This window comes from Geotrypetes seraphini, chromosome 13 (genome assembly GCF_902459505.1).
Source record: "Geotrypetes seraphini chromosome 13, aGeoSer1.1, whole genome shotgun sequence".
Classification (NCBI taxonomy): Eukaryota; Metazoa; Chordata; class Amphibia; order Gymnophiona; family Dermophiidae; genus Geotrypetes; species Geotrypetes seraphini.
In genome coordinates this window covers 17,309,451-17,332,543 of record NC_047096.1, presented here as the reverse complement: position 1 = coordinate 17,332,543, position 23,093 = coordinate 17,309,451, and the positions used below count along the sequence as shown (strand labels likewise).

Here is a 23,093-nt window from a genome sequence, read left to right as displayed (position 1 = left end):
ATAATGAGTGTGACTATTGAGCAGACTGGATGGACCGTTCAGGTCTTTATCTGCTGTCATTTACTACCTTAGCCACTGGTAGATATCAATGTTAGGCAACGGTAAATTAGGCCCAATAAACCCTGGCCTTATACCAGTGCCTAATATTATTACATTACCTTACATTAGTGATTTCTATTCCGCCATTACCTTGCGGTTCAAGGCGGATTACATAAGAATTGTCATGATATTTAGAAGTACATAAGGAATAGTCTGGACATTTTCTAATTTGCTAAGGAGTAGTTGGTAATGAAGGAGAAGTTCGGAGCATTGTTGGTTGTGTTATAATCAGGGATCTCAAAGTCCCTCCTTGAGGGCCGCAATCCAGTCGGGTTTTCAGGATTTCCCCAATGAATATGCATGAGATCTATTAGCATTGAAAGCAGTGCATGCAAATAGGTCTCATGCATATTCATTGGGGAAATCCTGAAAACCCGACTGGATTGCGGCCCTCAAGGAGGGACTTTGAGATCCCTGAGTTATATTGATTTTATGTATTTTTTGAAGAGTAGGGTTTTTGTTTCTCTTTTGAAGGTTTTGTCGTCTGTGGTCGAAATCAGCAGATTGGTGAGTTGTCTGTCCAGTTTCACTGCTCTGGTGGCCACTAGGTGCGATTCTTCCAACAGCACCTAGCACAACCATATCGAGCGGCGCTAGCTGCGTGATGCAGTTTATAGAAAAAGGGCAGTGGCATAACCTGGGGGGCGGTCCGCCCCGGGCGTGGTCTTCCTCAGAGCGCTTGCACCCCTCCTGCTCTCCGCCCCCCTGCTCCGCATGCGTGCCCCGTCCCTCCCCGCCACCTGTACATTTTTATCTTCAGCGTGAGCAGCCACGAAGCACTTGCTCACGTCGGTTTTTGCGCTCTCTGACATCACTTCCGGGACCCGCGCCTAGAAAGTGACATCAGAGAGTGCCGAAGCTGGCTCGAGCTGCTACTTCATGGCCGCTTGCACCGAAGATAAGAAGGTCGGGGGGGGGGGGGCTCTCTCTTTTCTAATTTACTTGGGCATCTTCATTGGCTGGGAACCGTGACACTACTGAAGGTATAAATCAATTAGGAATATTTTCAAACATGATACACTGTATATTTATTGTTTAAAAAAAAAAAAACAACAAAAATCAACCAGATAAGTTAACAAAAATAGAAAGCAAATCCACACATTTCTCAGTAGAAAAACAGTTTCTCATTTACAGGTGATACTTGGAACCTTTATGGGAAAAGTAGATTGGTCAGAAGATATGAAAATCACATTGGACCCAAAAGGGGAATTTTTTTTTAAAGCAAAGCGCACACAGGCCCCCTTTTATTAAGCTGCTTTAGGGGTTTTTTTTATTGCCAGCCACTGCGGTAAAAACTCCAATGTTCATAGAATTCCTTTGAGCATCAGAGCTTTTACTGCAACAGCCCGAGATTTTAAAAAACCACTAATGCGGCCTGGTAACAGGGAGCCAACATTGTTTTTACAAAATAAAAAGCTAAATGTTTCTCAATTTAAATATGGAATTCTTCATAGATAAACATAACTTTTGTTTTCAATCCATTGAGCCCCAAACCAGCTCAACAGCTGTAACCTGTTTTTGGTTTCTTTGTTTTTTTTCCTCTTATTCACAAGCACTTTTGCTTCCTGGTTTTTAAATAGGAGATTTATCTCTTTAATTCAAGTTAGGCCTATCAATGTGGCCTATTTAGAACAGATTTATTATTATAGATATTTTAATCGTATCATATAACTTAGGTGCATCAGTTAAATATTTGAATTAAATATTAATGAGAAGGTTGTTGGGCAACGGAATTATCAAAGTTTTGCTCTGGCACAAGAATTGCCCTAAGTTTCTTGTCCTCAGTGAATTTCCCATTCACAATTTTTCATTAACAATCCTTTGTGACAGTAAAAAAAATTGTTCTATAGAGCAAATCATGTTTTTAATTGTAACAGCCAGAGTGATGTTCAGGGTCAGGGCGACATCTCTCGCTTGCCGCTCCTCCTTTTCCACACGGGTACAGTTTCTTGGTAGCATGCGTGCGCAGGTGGCTCCACCATGCTCATCAGACTCCCGCCTCCACTGCCTCAGTTCTGCGCGAGCTGGTCCGGGAAAGGCAGAGAAGGGTCGTCCACGGAGATGCTGTCCACGATGGAGGTCAGGGAATGAAGGGTCCGCTGCTCAGTGGAATCATCAGTCAGTAGGTTATCTGAAGGAGGAATAGAAAGGGGGGGAGAGGATGAATCCATGAATACATTGGCGCTCAATATTATTCTAAAAAGGCCACTCTGGGGTAAGTTCTCTTTGGAGCAGTGTATTGCAAACTGTGTGCCGTGAGGAGGAGAGGCGCTGGCTGACTACAGCACGCGCCTTTCACGGTGAGAGAACCGTCCTGTAGGCAGTCAGCTGGTGCGGTCACCTCTCTTCCTGGTGGGTGCCTCTCTTTGTCTTCGCACCTCTCCTCCAAGGGTTGGCCTCAGAGCATGCGCGGATGTTGACATGATGACATCATGCATGGGTGTGATGTCATCATGACGTCCATGTGTATCCAGAGGCTCTCCAGCTGCGGCCCTGAGTTTAGTGGGCTGCAGCTTCAAAAAATTTGCGACATACTGCTTTATGGAATAGCACTGAGTGCTGAATTCTGTGCTCAAATTTGGGCATGAGGACTTAGCCATGAAACCTGATGTAAATCCTGGTGGGCAGGTTGGGTGCAGATTCCTGCTATTCTATAAGACTGGATGGATTTTTTGTGGATGCTACTGATCTGCCTGTACAGTGGTATAGTAAGGGGGGGTGGTCCACCTTGGGTGCCATGTTGGAGGGAGCGCCAACACTCTTCTGCCTCTCCACCTCTTCCCCCCCCTCCATTTGCCATATGCATACCCCTTCCCCATACCTCTAGTTGTTCACTGCCATGAGCAACAATTCAATGTGTTCCTCACAACCACGTCAGCTCTCCCGCTGAGGTCACTTCCGGGTGTCGCGTATAGGAAGAAACGTTAGAGGGAGAGCTGCCAGGGTCGCAAGGAGCAGGCTAAGTAGTCGCAGTGGTAAACAACTAGAGGTATGGGGGAAGGGAAGGAGGCACGCATGGCAGGGGGGATTGGGGAAGGAGTGAGGGGTATAGATAAGGGTGGAAGAGGGGCAGCTCCACCCCAGGCACTTCTCACTTTCGCTACGCCACCGCGCCTATGCTCCTCCCATGACCACACCCCCTTTTGAGTCGCATGCGAACCAATTATACTCATTGTTACAGAATAGCACGCAACCAGATTGTCTCCCAAATCATAACTGGTGTCAATTAAGTGCTTGTTAGCTCCAATAATTGAATAGTTATTTTGGTGACAGGACTAAAGCGCGCCAGACAATCACGTGCGGACAAAGGAGCTCAGACAAATGCGCGCAGGGCGTCAGCACGCCGGATTAAAAGTTAAATTTAAAGCGCTCTGAGAGGGTGTGTGGGGGGGAACCCCCCACTTTACTCAGAAGTGTTGGTGCTGCCATTGGAGGTGGGGTGGGGGGAACCCCACACACACTTAGAGAGGAAACTAATTTTTCCCTAAAACAGGGAAAAATGATACTTTCCTCTGTAATGGGGGGTTTTCCCCATACCCCCCAATGGCAGCACCAATACTTCTAAGTAAACTGGGGGGGGGGGTGTTTCTCCCCACACACCCCCTCGAAGCATTTTAAATTTAACTTTTAATCCAGCGCGCTGACGTCCTGCGCATTTGTCTGCCTGCAATTGCCCCACGCGTTTTCATCCATGTACCGTTATTTTGGTTGACGATTTGGGCATCCTTCATACAATCTGGGGATAGTGTGCACTTTTTCCTGATAGCGCATGTGTGTGCAAACCACTACTCGTGCACACATTAATGAGAAAGCTTGTGCACTACGGGGGAAAAATCAGTGCTAAGCTGTATTCTATAAATGGCGCTCTGGAATGAGCGCGCTTTATAGATTAGGGCAGTGGTTCCCAGTCCTGGTCCTGGAGGCACCCCAGCCAATCAGGTTTTCAGAATATTCACAATGAGTATTCATGAGAGAGATTTGCATACAGTATTCATTCTGGATGTCCTGAGACCTGACTGGCTATGGTGCCTCCAGGACCAGGTTTGGGAACTATTGGAATAGCACTTAGGGCTGATCCTGTGCCAAAAGTTGAGTGCCGATATTTATGCCAGCTGAACTCATGGCATTTCAATGTGTAAATAGCACTGTTCTACAACAGTGTTGCATTAGCTAATAATAAGTATGTTAATGATGAATTGCACTAAGGGATAAACCGGGAAAGTAATTATTATCAAATGACAAGTCTCAAAATCAGGAAACAGGCTTCAGAAGAGACCACTAATGGGATCAGAAGCCCAGCTCATATCACTGGCTTGCTCTTAACATTCAGGAAAAACAGAACAGTAAAAAAAACCCAAACAACTCCTATAAAAGGATTGGAGAAAAAGACGTCTACATCAACCCAGACTCTGTCATTTCAAATCAGAATCCCTCATGCAAGTATAGGGACACCAAGCCATTGTGACATCACCAATGAGGATAGCACTCAGGCATTGGTGGAATGAGGCATTATGATGTCACAATATGAGGGGCCGGTGACAAGTTCTCAGCCCAGCCAAGAAGAGCATGATGCGGAGCTATGAAACTTACAAGTTATTCAACACTTTTCTTGACACTTTTCGTTTCAATGAGGCAAATGCATCTAGTAAATGGACACAAGTATAGGGAATAATATATAAGGGAGCAAATTTAATGTTTCCAACAATATTGCATTAGATAATGATGGGAAAACCGAGAAGGTAATTATTATCAAATGGCAAGCCTCAAAACCAGAAAACAGGCCCCAAAATAGACCACTATTGGAATTCGAAGCCCAGCTCATATCACTGGCTTGCTCTTAAACGTTGGGAAAAACAGAACAATAAAAAAAAACAAAACAAACAACCCTATAAAAGGATAGGAGAAAAAGACTGTTTTACAAAAACCCAGACTATCATTCCAAATCAGAATCCCTTATGCAAATCATCTGCAGTTCAAGAAAACTTCAATATAAACCTCTCGGGCAAAATAAGCACTTATCTTAAAGTCAAGATTTTCAGTTGAGTTGATGAAACTTTACCCCCCTTTCTGTGCCACTGCTCTTGTATATTAATGGAGTACCCAAAAGCAGCATAAAAGAAGGGATATATCAAAAACATTAAATACTAGCAATGGCTGAAAATGTGGGGGCCCTTTGACACAGGGACAAATTTGTCCCCATCCCTGTGGTATCTCAATATTCCCAACCTATCCCCATGAGTTCTGTCCCTGTCCCATTCCTACAAGCTTTGGTCTTAACTGCATAAGCCTCAAACACTTATGCTTTTAAAGTGTTTGAATGTTTTATCAAAATATAGTATTTGAAAGGACGCCTCAGCCCCACCACTCCACCGCAAAAAGTACTTTTTTAAATCGCGGGAAGCATAGTGTGGTGCTTCATCATTGGCTGTCTTTTGCTCATTAAACTTTTGGAGTCGGATGACGGCGGCGACCTCGGGAGACCCTTGAGAAAGCACTATTTATGTGCGAAACATGTCGGGTCTGACTCCCCTGGTTTGGCTGAGATAAGTATCATCCAAATCTTTGGATTAGTATTTATACACACAATTGAAGGATAAAGTACTGTAGTATAATCTATTAAATGTTCACAAAAATTATAAAACTAACGTATTCGTATACAATTGGAAAAGACAGCCAATGATGAAGCACCACACTATGCTTCCTGAGATTTAAAAAAGTACTTTTTGCGGTGGAGTGGTGGGGCTGAGGCGTCCTTTCAAATACTATATTTTGATAAAACATCCAGACCACCTATAAAGATTGGGGATTTATTGACATTTATTTGGCTGGATATAAATTAATATAATAAGTGGCCACGGTTGGAGTTTGTTTAAAGTGTTTGAGGCATGCTCAAATGAGGACAGAGCTTAGGCATTGGTGGAATGAGACATTATGACATCACAATCTGAGCTCTAGAATGTTGCTAGTTATGCTTTTAAAGTGTTTGAGGCTTGTGCGGATGAGGTCAGAGCTTAGGCATTGATGGAATGAGGCATTATGACATCACAATCTGAGCTCTAGAATGTTGCTACTTAGGATTTTAAAGTGTTTGAGGCTTGTGCAGATGAGGACGGAGCTGAGGCATTGGTGGAATGAGGCATTATGACATCACAATCTGAGCTCTAGAATGTTGCTACTTAGGATTTTAAAGTGTTTGAGGCTTGTGCAGATGAGCAGAGCTTGCATGAATGGGGAAGGGAAAGGGACAGAATTCACAGGGACGGAAAGGGTATAGAGAAATCCCAGAGGGACGGGAAAAATTTGTCCCCATGTCATTCTCTATTACATATCTCACTAACTCCCCGCATTATTAGTGGGTCTCTCAACCACCTCACTTACCCTTATCTCCAGAAGCTATTGCCCAGCCCGTCACACATTTCACATACTCCCAGCATTACACACTTCTCCCCCAGCATTACTGCTGGGATCCTCACACACCTTACCTACCCCCAAGCATTGCTTATAATCTCCTCACAATAAAACTTACCTCCAGTATGTCCGCTGAACTCACTCTGACTGCTCCACTCTGGGCTGCTCAAATTGCAATCATTTGGCACCTGTAATTTACATTAGAAAATGTCTATGATAATCATCAAAGAGGTTAGAAATTCAGCAGGGCTCAATAAGTAGACTTTTTATATTGTCTTGGGCTAGAATGATAGTCAGTGGCTTATAACAAATTAATATTAATAATATCATATTAATATTGCATCTCTTGTCTACTCAGCTGGTAGTAATCGAATTCTGATGCCCAATGAACTATTCATAATTCAGAAGTACATTTTGCATAAACATAAATCGCTTTTCTGAAAATCATGTTTCTACAGCTTTATATAGTTGCAATGCTGGTGTCAGTGACCATTGGTAAGAATGAATAAATAGAAATAAAACAGGAAAAAAAAGACAAATAAGATTATACTTTGTTATTGGACTAACATAATACATTTCATGACTAGCTTTTGAAGGCCAGAACCTTTTTACTCAGATCAGGACAGTATGGAGTAAGTAAGAAGTGTATTAGTACTGGCCTCATTGAACCATGGTGGAATGTGACCTGCATGGGTGGACAGCAAGCTACAATATTTGTAAAGGTCATGAAAAGGGAAGGGTGATTTCATGTACTTGAGTTGAGGAGAGAGGAATGGGCAGTGATGGGGGAGAGTTATGAAGTGGAAAAGGCTAGAGGGATTGATAAGGTCAAAGTATTGCCATGTACGAGTAATACAGTGCCACCAAATATGATGGTCAAGGATCATCAAATTGAAGATGATGCCTGATGATCATATAAATCGACTTTCTCCTGTGTGCTCTAGCTTCTGTTTATCTCTGAAGGCTATTCAATGGCATATTCATGGTCGATGTGATTGAATCAATCTATCTTGCTGCCGGCCTTTCAACAACTCTATCTCCTTCAGCCTTGCCAAGCACAATATTTATCTCTAAGGAATCTCAACTTTGCATAATATGTCCAAAATAAGTTAGTTTTAATCTTTTTATTTGGCCTCATGAGTTCAGGTTTGATCTGGTCTGGAACCAGCTATTTTTCTGCCAACACCACATCTCAAACATATCAGTACTATAAGGGCCGGATTCTGTATAGGACACCCAGTCTCAGCAGCCACCTAAGCGGCTTTTGAGAATTACACACGGGTGTCCTATATAGAATCATGTCTGTCCTGATGGACAGGCACATAACCACTCTGATTCTCTAACCAGTGTTCATGTCACAGGCGCTGGTTAGAGAATCGTGTTGCCACTGAGCTAATCGTGGCAAGGGATTTTTCCTGCCGCAATCAGTTTAGCGATCGCAGCAGGGAACCCATCCCCCCCATGAAGATGACCAGCAGGAGGGATGCCCACTCCTGCTGCCACCCCTGAGACCCCTGGCAGGAGGGATGCCCACTCCCTCCTGCCAGAACCCCCGAAGCTCCCCCACTTTCGAATATCCGCAGCAGGAGGAGTGCCAAATTCCTCCTGCTGCCACCCCCTGAGACATTCCCTGGCAAAAGGGATGCCCACTCCCTTCTAATGGAAACCCCCCACCCCCTAGGACATCCCCTGACAGGAGGGATGCCCACTTCCTCCTACCGGAATCCCCTCCGAAGCCCCCCCTCAAATTTCTGTGGCAGGAAGAGTGCCGAATTCCTGCTGTTGCCACCATGGAAGTGGCCTAAATTATCTGGCCAATTGGAGTCAGGCCCATGGAAGGTGAGGGCATGCTTTCAGGGAACGGTTTCTATCAGGAGGGAGTGGGCATTCCTCCTGCCTGGGGATGTCTCAGGGGGGTGGCAGCAGGAGAGATTGGGCATCCCTCCTGCTGGGGGATGTATCTGGGTGGTGGTGGCAGGAGGAATTTGGCACTCCTCCTGCCGTGGAGATTCAGGGTTGGGGTTGAGGGGCTTCGGGGGTTCCGGCAGGAGGGAGTGGGCATCCCTCCTGCCTGTCATCTTCATGGGGGATGGGATGGATGGGTTTCCTGCCGCAGCCGCTAAACTGATCACAGCAGGGAGATTCCCTTGGCACGATCGGCTCAGTTGTGGCATCTATTTGAAATGTAGACCAGCATTTTTCTGGCCTACATTTCAGGCACCCAGGGAATGCCTGGGACTGCCTAAGCTCACCCAAAGCCACTTCCTGGTAAAACCACACTCACGCCTAGACTTGGCGATCATAGGCGACCCTATATGCCTCTCTAATGTCACGAAAGCACCTACAATGTAGGCTACCTGCCTCGGTGGGATGTTTTTTTTTTAAACGTGCATCCCAATTGTCTGGTTAGACAGCAGTGGGACACCTACCGCCGCCTACAGATATTTGCTTATAAGGACATATCCTTCCTCTTATACATGTTCTCTGCCATGCACCAGTTAGCTGTTATATTTCTTGATTGCTGGAGCCCTTCTCATTGGTAATTGATCCCAAGAGGCAGAAGCTGCCCACCACTTCTATTTTTCTTTTTGTGATCAGCTCTGTACTTGTCATCATAACTCTTCTTTAGATTTAATCGCAATCCCATTCTTTAATTTTTTTTTAAATTGATTAGGAGGATCGTTTAGCCTTGTTCACTTTCTGCTGTAAGTGTGATTGCATCAAGATATTGAAGGATTTTGATGTTCCTTCTTCCTATTTTTAATCCATGTTCATCATCTTGCAATTCAGGTTTTCTCTTGAGTATTTGGCATGCAAGATAAACAGATATAGTGAAAGAATAGTCTTGTCTTACTCCTTCGTCAATTGAAAACCAATCTGTTTCGTCATGCCCTGTATTGGCTGTTGCCTCTTATCCAAAGTTAAGATCCCTCATTAGCACAACAGATGTTCAGGAACACCTTCTTTTTTATGGATTTTCCACATTTCATTATGATCAACTCAATGAAAGACCATTTTATAGTCAATAAATAAGAAACAGGAGCAAAGTTGCACGAAAATACATTATTAGAAAAATTCCATTGGAGAATGCCCATGTGTGATTCATAGGTTATAAATGACCTGACAACAGCTATGTTTCAGCAATGCAGGTGCATCCGGGGTCATACACGAACAGAGCCTTGGGTCATCCAATCAAGAATGAACACATCAGTCGAAGCAAACAATCAGATATCACAAAGGCCTCCTTTTACGAAACTGCGATAACAAGTTTCTAGCGCAGGGAGCCGCGCTGCTCCCGATGCTCTTTGAGTTCCTATGAACCTCGGGAGCAGCGCAGGCCATTCAGCGCGGCTCCCCACGCTAGAAACTGCTAACGTAGTTTCGTAAAAGAGGGAGGAAGTGTTCATAAAATGATCCTCCCTTTGTCAGATGAGGACTTGTTATTGTTTGTGCTCATTTGATGAAGAGGGGATCTTTTTCTTAACAATTTTTTTTATTTTTTTGCTTCTTTTGATGTGTTATTCATGATTGGGTGATGCAAGGCTTTGTTCATGCATGACTCCTGATACAGGTGCATAGCCAAAATATGGCCATTGTCAGGTCATTCTAATCTTATGAACTGCACATGATAATGATTAAAGCTAACATTACAAGGAATGTCCTTGCACAGAAATTGACACATAGGATTTGCCTTGCGTGCATTTGAGTTGCCACCTAGGAGGTTCAAAGTCATTTGCGCGCATGACAAATGCAAGACTTGCCACCTAGGATCAGATATAGCAGCAATGAAAGAAAAGAAGCAGGAGTAAGCCACAAAACTAAACATCTAAGGAAAAAAGAAATTTGCCACTTTTGCTGGACTAATAATATTTCTAGCTGCCAACGTTCATTAAAACTGCTCAAAAATGTTCAGCTGTCTTCTTGCAAAGGCTCACCTTCGTTTATGATCTAGAAATAATCTCAGCTGTTTCCTAGAGAATAGATTTATTAGCTGCAAAATTTATAAATCATTTAGCAGGAAAATACAAGAATAGACCTCCTACTTCTTGCCTCTTCTGAAGCACAGCTTTATGCCTTTCCTGTGTACAGACATCAGGAAATATCCAGATTTGCTGACACATAAACATAATTTGTTGTTGACGGAAATAAAGCCTCGACACAGATTCTTTATCTGATTCAAACACAAAAGTCACTAACAGAGTTGCCCTTTCCTGTATAACGTCCACTGATATTTCAGAAAATGCTGTTAAGTCCAGACTATCAGGAGAGGACACAGCAGGCCTTCAATCTAATCTTCCTGGTTCCATCCACCTCCAATAAGGAAGATGAAAAAAATACCTTCTGAAATGGAAGAACAGCCTTCTCACATATCTCAAAAGATTACCACAAAAACCTTTGAAAGAGCTTCTTGGGTGATAGGGACGGAAATCCAATATTCTAGGTTGTTACACAGGGACACGTAATTTTTTTAACTTTGGCAACTTAGTCTCCTTCATAGAACTGGTCTGAGCCCAATTCTCTAATCTGTTCCATACTATCCCTTCCAGCTTACCCAGATCCCTTTCTATTATGGCTATTTTGGTACTCATTGTCTTTTCCACCAAAATCTCAGTGGTCTAAATTGTATTCAGTGTAATTGTAGCAGCTGACCTTCAGAGGATCTCACTGGGCTTGAATGAACTAACTCAACACCTTCTCCTCCAACAAATGCTACAGGACCCATCTTTCCTTCCCAATGCAATAATCTGGACTGGGAATCGCAACTGCTTCTAGAAGCAGGAAGCAGCACTGTGGGCCCACATGCACCTGTACTGGAAGCAGATTGCAGATCCAATCCCTTCTCACCAGCCGCATCACTTGCTACAGCTGCCCAACTACAGAATAATTTCTCCTGGAGCCAGAGGAGCTCCTGGTATTCAGAACTCAAAGAACCTTCAAGTAAGGGTGGAGTTTCTTCTCCCACCTGGATCACAACCGATATTACGAACATAAGAGTTGCCCTACTGGGACAGACCGAAGGTCCATCAATCCCGATATCCTGTTTCCAACAGTGGCCAACCCAGGTCCCAAGCACGTAGCTAGATCCCAAGTAGTAAAACAGATTTTATGCTGCTTATCCTAGGAATAAGCAATGGATTTCCCCAAGCCTATGGACTTCTCTTTTAGGAGATTATCCAAGCCTTTTTAAAGTCCCACTAAGCTAACTGATTTCACCACATTCTCCGGCAATGAATTCCAGAGTTTAATTACACGTGTGAAGAAATATTTTCTCTGGTTTTAAATCTACTACTTAGTAGCTTCATCGCATACTCCCTAGTCCTAGTATTTTTTGGAAAGGATGAACAAGCGATTCTCATCTACCCTTTCCACTTGACTCAGTATTTTAGAGACCTCTATCATGTCACCCTTGAGCTGTTTCTTCTACAAGCTATAGTTTCAAGCTCTCATTTTCCCCTTCCTCTCAAATTAGAGAAGGTAAAACCAATCAAAATTAGATTATAATACGTTTTATTCAGGAGAGCAATGTCTTACTCTGAAGGTGCCATTTGAACCTCCCAATTAGATCCCTGCTGCCAAATATTAAGAGACAGCACATTCTAAAAAAAACACCCACAACACCTAAAAGTCCTGTGATTGTGCTAACAATCTGGAAGTGCTGGGGAGGCTCAGTAGCTTATATGGTAGAATCAAATTTGACAAATAATTCAGGTTAAGATCGTAAAATAAGAATATCATTAAATAAGACGCAGGACATATAGCAATGGGTTACATGGTTGTGGTTTTTTTTCTCCTATTAAAAATCTAGGAGCACTCTTCTTACCTTATCCACCCACTATCCACCCTGTGGCATTTCAAGAATCAGTCCTGGCCCTACTGCTGTTAAACATCCCCTAGTGACTATGCTGCAGCACTTGGGTGAGAATGCATTTTACTCTGCAGATGGCATCCTCCTGCTCTGCTGTACAGAACCCTACAATCCGGACATCACCCAATTACATTATTACCTTACTAGGGTCACCAATGGGTTGTAGGATAATTGGTTTGTCTTGAACTCAATTAAAACAGATTACTGGTCACCTTCTAGTACGCATCTACTCCTTAGATGCCCTATTACTCTGGTAGTACTTTAAGTACCTAGGAATGGTTATTAATCAACAGCTTTCATTTGAATTCCAAATTTCAGCTATTGCAAAATGTTCTTTTCTTGATTTGCAGCAGTTCCAGTCAGTGTGCAGTTATTACCTCAACAATGATGCACAAATGATATTGCTTACTCCCTTGTTGCTCCACATCTAGACTACTGCAATATGGTCTATTCTGGGATCAGTCTTGCACTGATCAAACACATTCGATCTACTCTGAATACTGTCATCAGAATCCTTTGTCAGGCACACAAATTTGATCACGTTGCTCCTCTTTCATCATCTCTGGCAACCCATTCATTTTAGGATCTGGTTTAAGATTTAGTTCTTGCAGACAAGAGTTTGTATGCTGGTTCTCCACTTTATTTGTCGTCTTTACTCACACCATATTCCCCCAGTCCAGTATCTCATGCCCAGCTGGATTTATCATGTCACTGAGTCTTCTTCTATGCAGTGCTGTTCCTCTGGGCTGCACTGCCATTCTCTTTTCATTTGGAAACTTTATTTAAAAAGGTTAAGGCTACTCTCAAAACTCATCTTTTTTAGCCAAGTAGTTGCAGAGCAGTTGCAGTGGTTATGACAGATCAGGTGTCTATGTCTTGATCTTTCCCTCAACTTCTGAGGTCCCCCCTAGCTTCACCTCCTTAACTTGGATTGTCCCATTTATGGATCTCTGTTGCTCTTTTTATTCCTCTGTTCTTTAAGATTTTTTGGTGTTCTTTCATTTCTGATATTTTTACTCTATAAACCATTTGGTTGTATCTGTTGCATATAAGGTATTAATACAAATCTGAATACACACAAGAAATATAAGAAATATAAGCAGTATTTTGTACTACTTGCTGCCTCTTCAGAAGCTTTTGTGAAATTCCAACAAACAGAGAATTGCAATAGTCCGGTTTGGTAGTTATTGCATGCAGCAGGGTAGCCAAAGAGCTCATGTATAATAAAGAGAGAGACTGTGATGGAGTGTATAGCACACTTATACAAACCCAAAAAGACTAGGAGAAACAACCCCTCATAGAATCAAACAGAGAACGAAAACAAGTGGGGAGCGGGATTGGACTCATCAACCTTGGAACCAACAGATTTTATTCATATAAACTCAAGTTAAAATTAGCTACACGTATAAATAGATGACTACAAAGTCCTTTGCCTTTGGTGACCCGACATGGTCCGTGTTTCGGCCTCCAATCGGAAGCCTGCCTCAGGGGCGTGGTCCACTAGATGGCGCCATTGTGCTAGAAATACAAACTCCAAAATTGTGATCCACTTTTACGGAGTAGAACTAATGGTACATAAAATAAACTTTCCGAGTTCTGATCGTAAACTGACTGTAATCTACCAGTCCTCCTTAACAACGATCTCTCACAGGGCCATATTAAGAGGCCTAGCTCTAGAATGGTCTGCAGGAAGAGTGTGGTTTTTAGCCAGGGGATTTGATTTATTTACCCCACCCCTTCTTTTTAATAAGTTTCGAAAGAGGTTTCTACCAGGGCCCAGAGAACTAAATACACTGACACTGCTCTGATGCTTATAGAATTCCTAAGAGCGTCGGAGCTGCATTGGAGTGTTTAGCGCCACAGGCTGCAACTGTGGCTTAGTAAAAGAGGGCCTTAATTTGATATACTGCGCTCCACCAAACGGCACCAACGCGGTTTACAAGAAAACTAATAAAACCAGAAATACACATTCTCATCAATAACTAATACAGCAAATCACTGACTGTATCCCCAACCCACAACCCTAAAAGTTATCAAGCAAATGCAGTAGAAAATTGCTTTGCAGAAATTGAGATAAGTAGCAAGTTCTTTAAATTCAGCAGTTCCAAGATATCAAAAGGCAGTGGCACGTTTTCTTGTTGCTGTTAAACTGACCATGGATAAAGATGGTAGAGTGAGAGATAAAAGCAGAGTTACACATTCCCGGAAGGAGTCTTTTTGGCTGGTCCTGATTTTAAAACTTATATCCCAAAGCAGTATAATATTTGCAGTCCATGATTCTATCCATTGAAATCTGTGCTGCAGTTTCCATAATGCACCAGGATGCAGTTGGCAGAAATCCAATACTGGCCGAAAAGTCTCTTTGGTAGAATGGGCAACGTTGCAGCTTTGTAAAAGCCCAGAGCAGAAACATAAGAACATAAGAATTGTCATACTGGGACAGACCGAACGTACCATTAAGCCCAGTATCCTGTTTCCAACAGTGGCCAACCCAGGTCCCAAGTACCTGGCGGAAACACAGAAACGAGGAAGTAGCAACATTCCAGAGCTGGTATTGTGATGTCATAAAGCCTCATTTCACCAATGACTAGATTATCTTATACTTGACTCACATAAAAACATAAGAATATAAGAAATGCCATACTGGGAGAGATCGAAGTTCCATCAAGCCCAGTATCCTGTTTCCAACACTGGCCAACCCAGGTCCCAAGTACCTGGCAAAAACCCAAAGTTTATCAAGTTTTATCAAGTTTATTGTATTTTGATTAAACGCTTAATCCAAATTCTAAGCGATTTACAAATTACTAAAATTACAAATTTGAGGGAAAAATACATTAAAAGACAGACAATACATTAAAAAACAAGATACGTGAGGAAAAATATGGGGAAGAGTTACAATATGTTTAAAGAGTAAGGAACAAATAAGGGAAGCACAAAAGGGGAAAGGGAAAGAGTAGCAACATTCCAGAGTTGAGATTGTGATGTCATAATGCCTCATTCCACCAATGTCTAAGAGTCAAACTCATCAGTGATGTCACAATAGTTGGTTATACTATACTTGACTCACATAAGAACATAAGAGCTGCCATACTGGGACAGACCAAAGGTCCATGAAGCCCAGTATCAAGCTCAGTATAAAGGGAGGAGGGGTTATCTGGGCATTTACCCAGTTAGCAGACTGAAACTTACCACTAAGTAGATAAGTCCTCACTCTACCCTGATGCCACCCCTAAATCATCCTGGCATTAACTGGAGAGTGCCGTGGTGTCACAGATAATATTCAGCAGCATGGCTGCTTAAGTGCCACTGAATATCAGTTGCAGAGCTGGATAAGGTGATGTAACTGGACAGAGAAATTATGATAGGCGATTAATCAAAATTTTAATAAACTTGATATAAGTTGACAGGAACCACTCCTGCCCAGTGAAATCATTTTGACTATCTACTGCCCTTTGTTTACTTTTGTAAAATCACATCTGAAAAACTGTCCCCTCTTGGAACAGGTAATATATGTGTGTTGTCCACAGCATCTCTATTTTTACCCTTTGGGGTTGGATCAGGGAAGAGAAAGAGAAATTTAATTCTGAAATCTTGGTGTAGACTTTCACTGGCATAAGGCTTTACATAGGTGCCAATTTTGATAGGCTCAGGAGTAATCTAAGGAAATACTTTTTACAGAAAGGGTGGTAGATGCGTGGAACAGTCTCCTGGAAGAGATGGTAGAGACAGAGACTGTGATTGAATTGAAGAAAGTGGGATCAGCATATGGGCTCTCTTAGAGAGAGATAATGGTTACTATGGATGGGTAGACTGGATGGGCCATTTGGCCTTTATCTGTCATCATGCTACTATGTTTCTATATTTCAATTTTTCACAGCTATAAATCATTTAGAATACAAAATACTTGTGGGTGCAAAAATTATAACGATAATAAAATTATATAAATAATTAGTGAAGTGCTCAGACCTGATAACCCATTTAGTAGTGATGTCACCACTATGAGGTTAACTAGGGGACCATCATTGCATTCACTTGTCCCCTGCCATCCCTGAATATTGAATACTGTGTCCTAACTAGTGGTGGTACTTATCTTCGTTCAGGGGTTGTTCATGTTGAAGGTGTTAACTCTCATTGGTGACTGGTGTCTATTAAAGTGCTCGTGCTTCTTTAAAAATGTTGTTAGTTTCTTAGGTGATCTCCCGTCCCCCCGACCCGGATTTCGTCTCTTCGTCAGGGAGGGACACTAAGAAATTTCAAACAGCGAACTAAAAATAAAGTATACTAGGTTATATTTTTACCATCTAAGCAGTATTTAAATACTTGAAATCTCTTATATCCAGTTTCTAATATACATTTTATTCGTTATTAAATTACCTGATATCGGCTCGCTATAGTCAGAGAAGTTCAGAATGGACTGAGCGAATGAGGCTCACTTCACTGGGTGAGTAATATATAGAGAAGCTGGCCGGAACTTAACTTATAAACTTGTTGACAACAACTGGAAGTAAATGCAACATTGTAAGATTACTTCGCTGGATATGGATCTATATTGCCAACCATTCAATATCTAAATTTAATCCTGCTGGCTGCAGGGTCTGCCAGTTATATATCAGACGCTGTTCTTTCAAAATTAAAGATCTTGATATATCCCCTTCAGTTTTGCGTGTGTGAATTAACACTGTGTACTTTAGATCTTCCAGTTTATGTGAATGCTGGGACCAATGGGATACGAGGGGGGCGGTAACCCTATTGGTTCTAATGTTACTTAAATGTTCCGTAATTCGGGTTTTGATTTTACGTATCGTTTGCCCAATATAAACTTTTTTACATGGGCATTGTATGTAATAAACCACTCCCTTAGAGTCACAATTGGTCCCAGTGTTCAGATAGAAATGACGTGATCGTGATGGTGGGATTTCAATAGAAGTAGCGTCTAATACATGACTGCAGACCCTGCATTTACCGCATGGTTTGTGAGGTAATTTGTTTATGGGGCTTTGTTGATGATAGTTATATTTGAGTAATTCGCCCAAATTGGAGGCCCGTGAATACGCAAATTTAGGTGGATTTTGAAAAGAAGGGTGATATTGCAATATTGTCCAATGTCTCAAAATGATATGTTTTATGGCATTGCCTTTGCTTGTATGTGGCATTACACAAACCATATCCTGCTGGGTTTGTTTGTTATGATCGTTGAGCATTAACCAGGGGCGGTGACAATTTTTTGCTCTTTTCCACGCTTTTCTAACGATTTTCCCAGGATACCCTCTCTGAATAAATTTGTCATACATACCATGTGCCTCTTTATCAAAATCAGATTCATCAGAACAAATTCTTCGAATACGGAGGAATTGTCCAATGGGGATACTGTTCCTAAGGGCTTTAGGATGAAAACTTTGATATTGTAACAGTGTGTTTCGATCAGATTTTTTCTTGTGGAGAGTGGTGGAGATTTGTTGTTCATTTTTAACAATCTTTATATCCAAAAAGGATATTTGATGTTTGTGATATGTATATGTAAAAGCTATATTGACATCTTTTTGATTTAATTCCTGCATAAAGGTTTTTAAAGCTTCTTCTCCACCACTCCACACAAAAAATATATCATCGATGAAGCGTTTCCAGCAGGAAACCAGATGGAATTGTGAAGAAGTATAAACATTGGTTTCCTCGTACTGAGTCATATAGAGGCACGCTAAAGTGGGAGCTACAGTGGCTCCCATGGCAACTCCTTTGGTTTGGAGATAGATCTCATTCTCGAATTTAAAATAATTATTAAAAATAACCAATTCAGCAAATTTTATCAGTAAATTGCGTTTAGATGTGGAACAACACAATTTTGCAACTGATGACTCAACCAACCGTACTGCTTCCATTTGCGGGACGTTAGTGTATAACGCAACCACATCAGCTGTAACTAATAATACTTCTTGGGAGTCAATTTGTTCAGCATATTGCTGTATAAATTGCAAAAAATGGGTTGAGTCCTTTATATATGACTCAGCACGAGGAACCAAATGTTTTAATTGACTGTCCAAATATTGGGAAACTGGCTCAAGAACTGAGCCTGTACCTACGACTATTGGACGTCCTGGAGGTGTAGTGTCTGACTTATGAATCTTAGGAATGAAATGAATTCTGGGTATCCTGGGAAAATCGCTCGTGAGGAATTTAATCTCTTTAAGGGTTAAACTCTGTTCAGTTCTAGCTGTCATTAATATATCGTCAATGTTGCATTTAATTTCGGGTGTAGGGTCATTTTGAAGCTGCGTGTAGTATGCCGTGTCACTTAATTGGCGCTGGGCTTCATTTTTGTAATCTGTGTAGTTTTGAATAACGATTCCCCCTCCTTTGTCGGCCCTGGAAATGTAAATAGTACTATCATTTTTTAATTTTGATAATATTTGTCGTTGTTCGTATGTAAGGTTGGGGTGGCTGATCTTGTGTAATTGTGCCTCCAAATTTTGTATGTCTTTGAGGACCAGTTTTTCAAAAGAAGCTATTAAAGGGTCCGGAGGCCCGGGGGGCATCCAGTTTGATCTATACTTTAAGCCTTCTGGGAGAGTTGCTTCTGTAGATGGTTTATCATGAAAAAATTGTTTCAATTTAATGGAGCGGAAGAATCGTTGTAGATGTACTCGGGTTTCAAAACCATCATAGGTGGTATTGGGGACAAAAGAAAGTCCTTTCATCAATAATTCTTCTTCAGCTTTATTGAATTGACGTGAAGAAAGGTTGAAAATACCTGTTGACTCCGTGGTTATTTTTTGTCTTTGTTTTTGCTGCGTGTTCCTATTCTGTTTGTCGGATAGGATGTTCCTTCGGGGGGTTGTAATCTTAAAAAAGAATCCGGGAGATTATTACTATCTTTGTGGATAGTTGCTTCTGACTGCTTTGGTGTTACATTCGAGTCATCTGACGAGGAAGAATTGCTGGTAGATAAATTGAAATTGATTCTCTTATTCTTGGTTTAATTTTGAAAGAACAGCGTCTGATATATAACTGGCAGACCCTGCAGCCAGCAGGATTAAATTTAGATATTGAATGGTTGGCAATATAGATCCATATCCAGCGAAGTAATCTTACAATGTTGCATTTACTTCCGGTTGTTGTCAACAAGTTTATAAGTTAAGTTCCGGCCAGCTTCTCTATATATTACTCACCCAGTGAAGTGAGCCTCATTCGCTCAGTCCATTCTGAACTTCTCTGACTATAGCGAGCCGATATCAGGTAATTTAATAACGAATAAAATGTATATTAGAAACTGGATATAAGAGATTTCAAGTATTTAAATACTGCTTAGATGGTAAAAATATAACCTAGTATACTTTATTTTTAGTTCGCTGTTTGAAATTTCTTAGTGTCCCTCCCTGACGAAGAGACGAAATCCGGGTCGGGGGGACGGGAGATCACCTAAGAAACTAACAACATTTTTAAAGAAGCACGAGCACTTTAATAGACACCAGTCACCAATGAGAGTTAACACCTTCAACATGAACAACCCCTGAACGAAGATAAGTACCACCACTAGTTAGGACACAGTATTCAATATTCAGGGATGGCAGGGGACAAGTGAATGCAATGATGGTCCCCTAGTTAACCTCATAGTGGTGACATCACTACTAAATGGGTTATCAGGTCTGAGCACTTCACTAATTATTTATATAATTTTATTATCGTTATAATTTTTGCACCCACAAGTATTTTGTATTCTAAATGATTTATAGCTGTGAAAAATTGAAAAATAGTCCCTGTTAGCCACAGATTACTAAGGAACTTATCTCTCTATTGAGTAATTAAACTATGTTTCTATAACCATTAAGCTCTATGACATCACAATGCAGGTGTAAAGAGCCCTAGCCAATAGGAGAGGAAGAGATAATGGTTACAGTGGATGGGCAGACTGGATGGGCCATTTGGCCTTTATCTGCCATCATGTTTCTATGTGTTACCTGTATTACCCCACCAACCCAAGGATTTTACTAAGCCATGGTACAATACAATACAACTTCTTGTATCCCGCTATTTTCTACATGGACTCAATGCAGATCACAGCAAGAGAATTTTACATTAATGACTCAAGGTTTAGAGATAAGCGAATTTAACATTGACGACTCATGGTGTAGAGATAAACGATAAATAAGACCAGATACAAAGTCTACGAACAGCGTTTAATAGTTACAAGGGGACAAGGCATGTTTTTAACTTTTTCCTGAAGTGATAGTATATGGAGGGTTGCCGCAGATATGTTGGTAGACTGTTCCAAATGTATGGTCCTAGAAACTCAAAGGTGGTTTCAAACATCTTTTTCCAACACACTTGTTGAGAAGATGCGAATGATATGTTGAAGTGCTGTGTAGACCTCGAGTTGAGGAAGGGCATCAGAGCATTTAGCTCTCGGGGCTGCGGTAGAAACCCCTGGTGAGTTTCCTTTTCAAAATGAGCTTGCAGATTCTTGGTTACAATGAACTTACAGGCCTTGAGGCCCTTCTATAATTGTGTTTTAATTACTGGTACTTGGCAATTCATTTGTTTACTTGAAATCATTCACAATTTAAGAACCTAAGTGGCTGACAGTGTTATTTATACATTTATTAGAATGTTATATCCCAGTGGTTCCCAACCCTGTCCTGGAGGACCACCAGGCCAATCAGGTTTTCAGGCTAGCCCTAATGAATATGCATGGAGCAGATTTGCTTGCCTGTCACTTCCATTATATGCAAATCTCTCTCATGCATATTCATTAGGACTAGCCTGAAAACTCGATGGGCCTGGTGGTCCTCCAGGACAGGGTTGGGAACCACTGTTATATCCCACCATGCCAACTACAAGTCTGAAGTGGGCAAACAAATAAAATGGAAACTTCAGAACAGCATAAAATAAACAACAAATAAAGAAAGCCATAAGCACAATGTTTTAACCTTTTTTGCATAAATGAGGAGCTTCATTTCCCACATCAACTCTACAACTGGACAGGACACAGAGCCTGTCACCTCTAGGATCAACGGGCTCGGGGGGGGGAAAGACCCAAAGCCTGTTACCTCTAGAATAGACATAGAGATACAGAGCTTGTCACCTGAAGGACTGGAAGACTCAGAGGATAGTTACAGAGATGCAAAGCCTGTCACCTCTAGAACTGAAAACATAGAGCCTGCCAGCTCTAGGACTGGAGGATTCAGAGGATGGGTATTAGGGCCTGACTAGAGCCAGGAGTTAGCCAGAGATTGGCCACACTCAGTGCCATTATAACCATCCTCATAACTGAGGACAACAAAAATACGGGCTGAATTCAAGGCAGCAGAAAAGCGTTGGGTATTCAGCGCTGGCTGATAATCTGGATATAGGCACTGAACATCCAGTATAATTTTACCACGGCGGCCAGCATTCAAAACAAACACTGACTGCAGCCACTGAATATCAGGCAGATAGATTTTAAGTCGCCTACTTGACTGCTAACCTCTGCCTGGAACAGGTTTTTTGTGGGCAACGTGGCACTACTGCATTACTGCATTACTCTGTCCTTCCACATATTCCTTTCTAACTACAGTACAATAGGATAGAAAGGAGACCTTGCATGCATCCCTTACCCCCTGCTGGGAGCTGGAGCTTTGGAATTGCTGCTCTCTCTCATCCCTTTCCTGTTGATTGAGGGAACTGAGCAGAGTCTGGAGCCTCTCGATGTACTGAATTGCACTGCGTAGGATCTCCACCTTGGGAAGCCTCTGGTTGGGGTTCAGTAAAGTGCTTCTCTTCAGCGCCTCAAAGGCCTCATTCACCTTCTTCAACCTCCTTTTCTCCCTTAGGGTAGCAGCCCGCCTTCTGTCCATGGACACTGTCTTTCTTTTGCAGATTTTGCATGCCCAGGGTAAGCACTGGCCAGGGCAGTGTTCCTGCTGTGACACGCTAAGCCCTGGAGAGACCTTCTCATCCAGGGGTGAAGCAGAAAGCACCCCGCTGCCAGAGCACAGACCTAGCCCGGGTCGTTCCTGGTACCCTACTTGCTCAAATCCTGGCTGCAACCTGGAAGGGAAGTAATTTTCACTATCATAAAAGCGCTGTTCTGTAAAGAAGAAGGGATTGGTCTCAAAGAGCTCCATGACCACTATGCTCTGAGCTGTTCTGTCTTGGGCTGGCTGGACACCAACTGCTCTTCTGTCTCTCCAACACCAACTGTTGGGTGGCATTTAAACACTCTGATTGGTATTAAATCACAGAGATAAATATAGAAAAACCTGAGAGAAACCTGATCCATCTTTAAGCTGTTGCTCCACATCAAAACTTTAAATCTGATTTCACGTTCCTTCTCCCCTCCCGGGGCTGGGATGGAAATGGGATCGCCACTCATTCACGGAGGTGGTGTTTAAAAAAAGGAGGGGTGGGGGAGTGGGAAGGGGGGAGACTGATGAATGAAAAGTTTGAGAGTTAGTACAGTGTAAGCATGCTGTAATCTGATTAGCTTTCATTCTCGGTTTCAATGCTATCAATGAGAAGAATGTCTCTCTGAACTGGGCCAGCCTTTCTGCACCCAGCATTCTTCCCTGCATTGGGGGGGGGGGAGACTCCCTCCACCCCCCCTCTGCCCATATCATCTGCTGTCATCAGTTACTATAGCTTCCACAGCACGGTTACACAGGGTTGCTCATTCCAGCCGGAAAATCTTTCCAGTTACTCAAAATGGAATGAGGTCAGATCCTTGTGACTGAACCCAACTAGCAAAACC

General features: G+C 42.2%; 1 protein-coding gene across 1 annotated transcript; it reads right to left on the bottom strand.

Moving 5' to 3' along the window:
* Nucleotides 1-1,523: 1,523 nt before the first annotated feature.
* MYOG (myogenin) lies at nt 1,524-22,470 on the bottom strand. Its single transcript, XM_033919273.1, has 3 exons — nt 21,961-22,470; nt 6,626-6,695; nt 1,524-2,230 (listed from the first exon to the last, which is right to left on the bottom strand). Exons 1-3 carry the CDS (start codon nt 22,468-22,470, stop codon nt 2,109-2,111), a joined length of 702 nt encoding a protein of 233 aa, XP_033775164.1. The 3' UTR covers nt 1,524-2,108.
* Nucleotides 22,471-23,093: the final 623 nt, after the last annotated feature.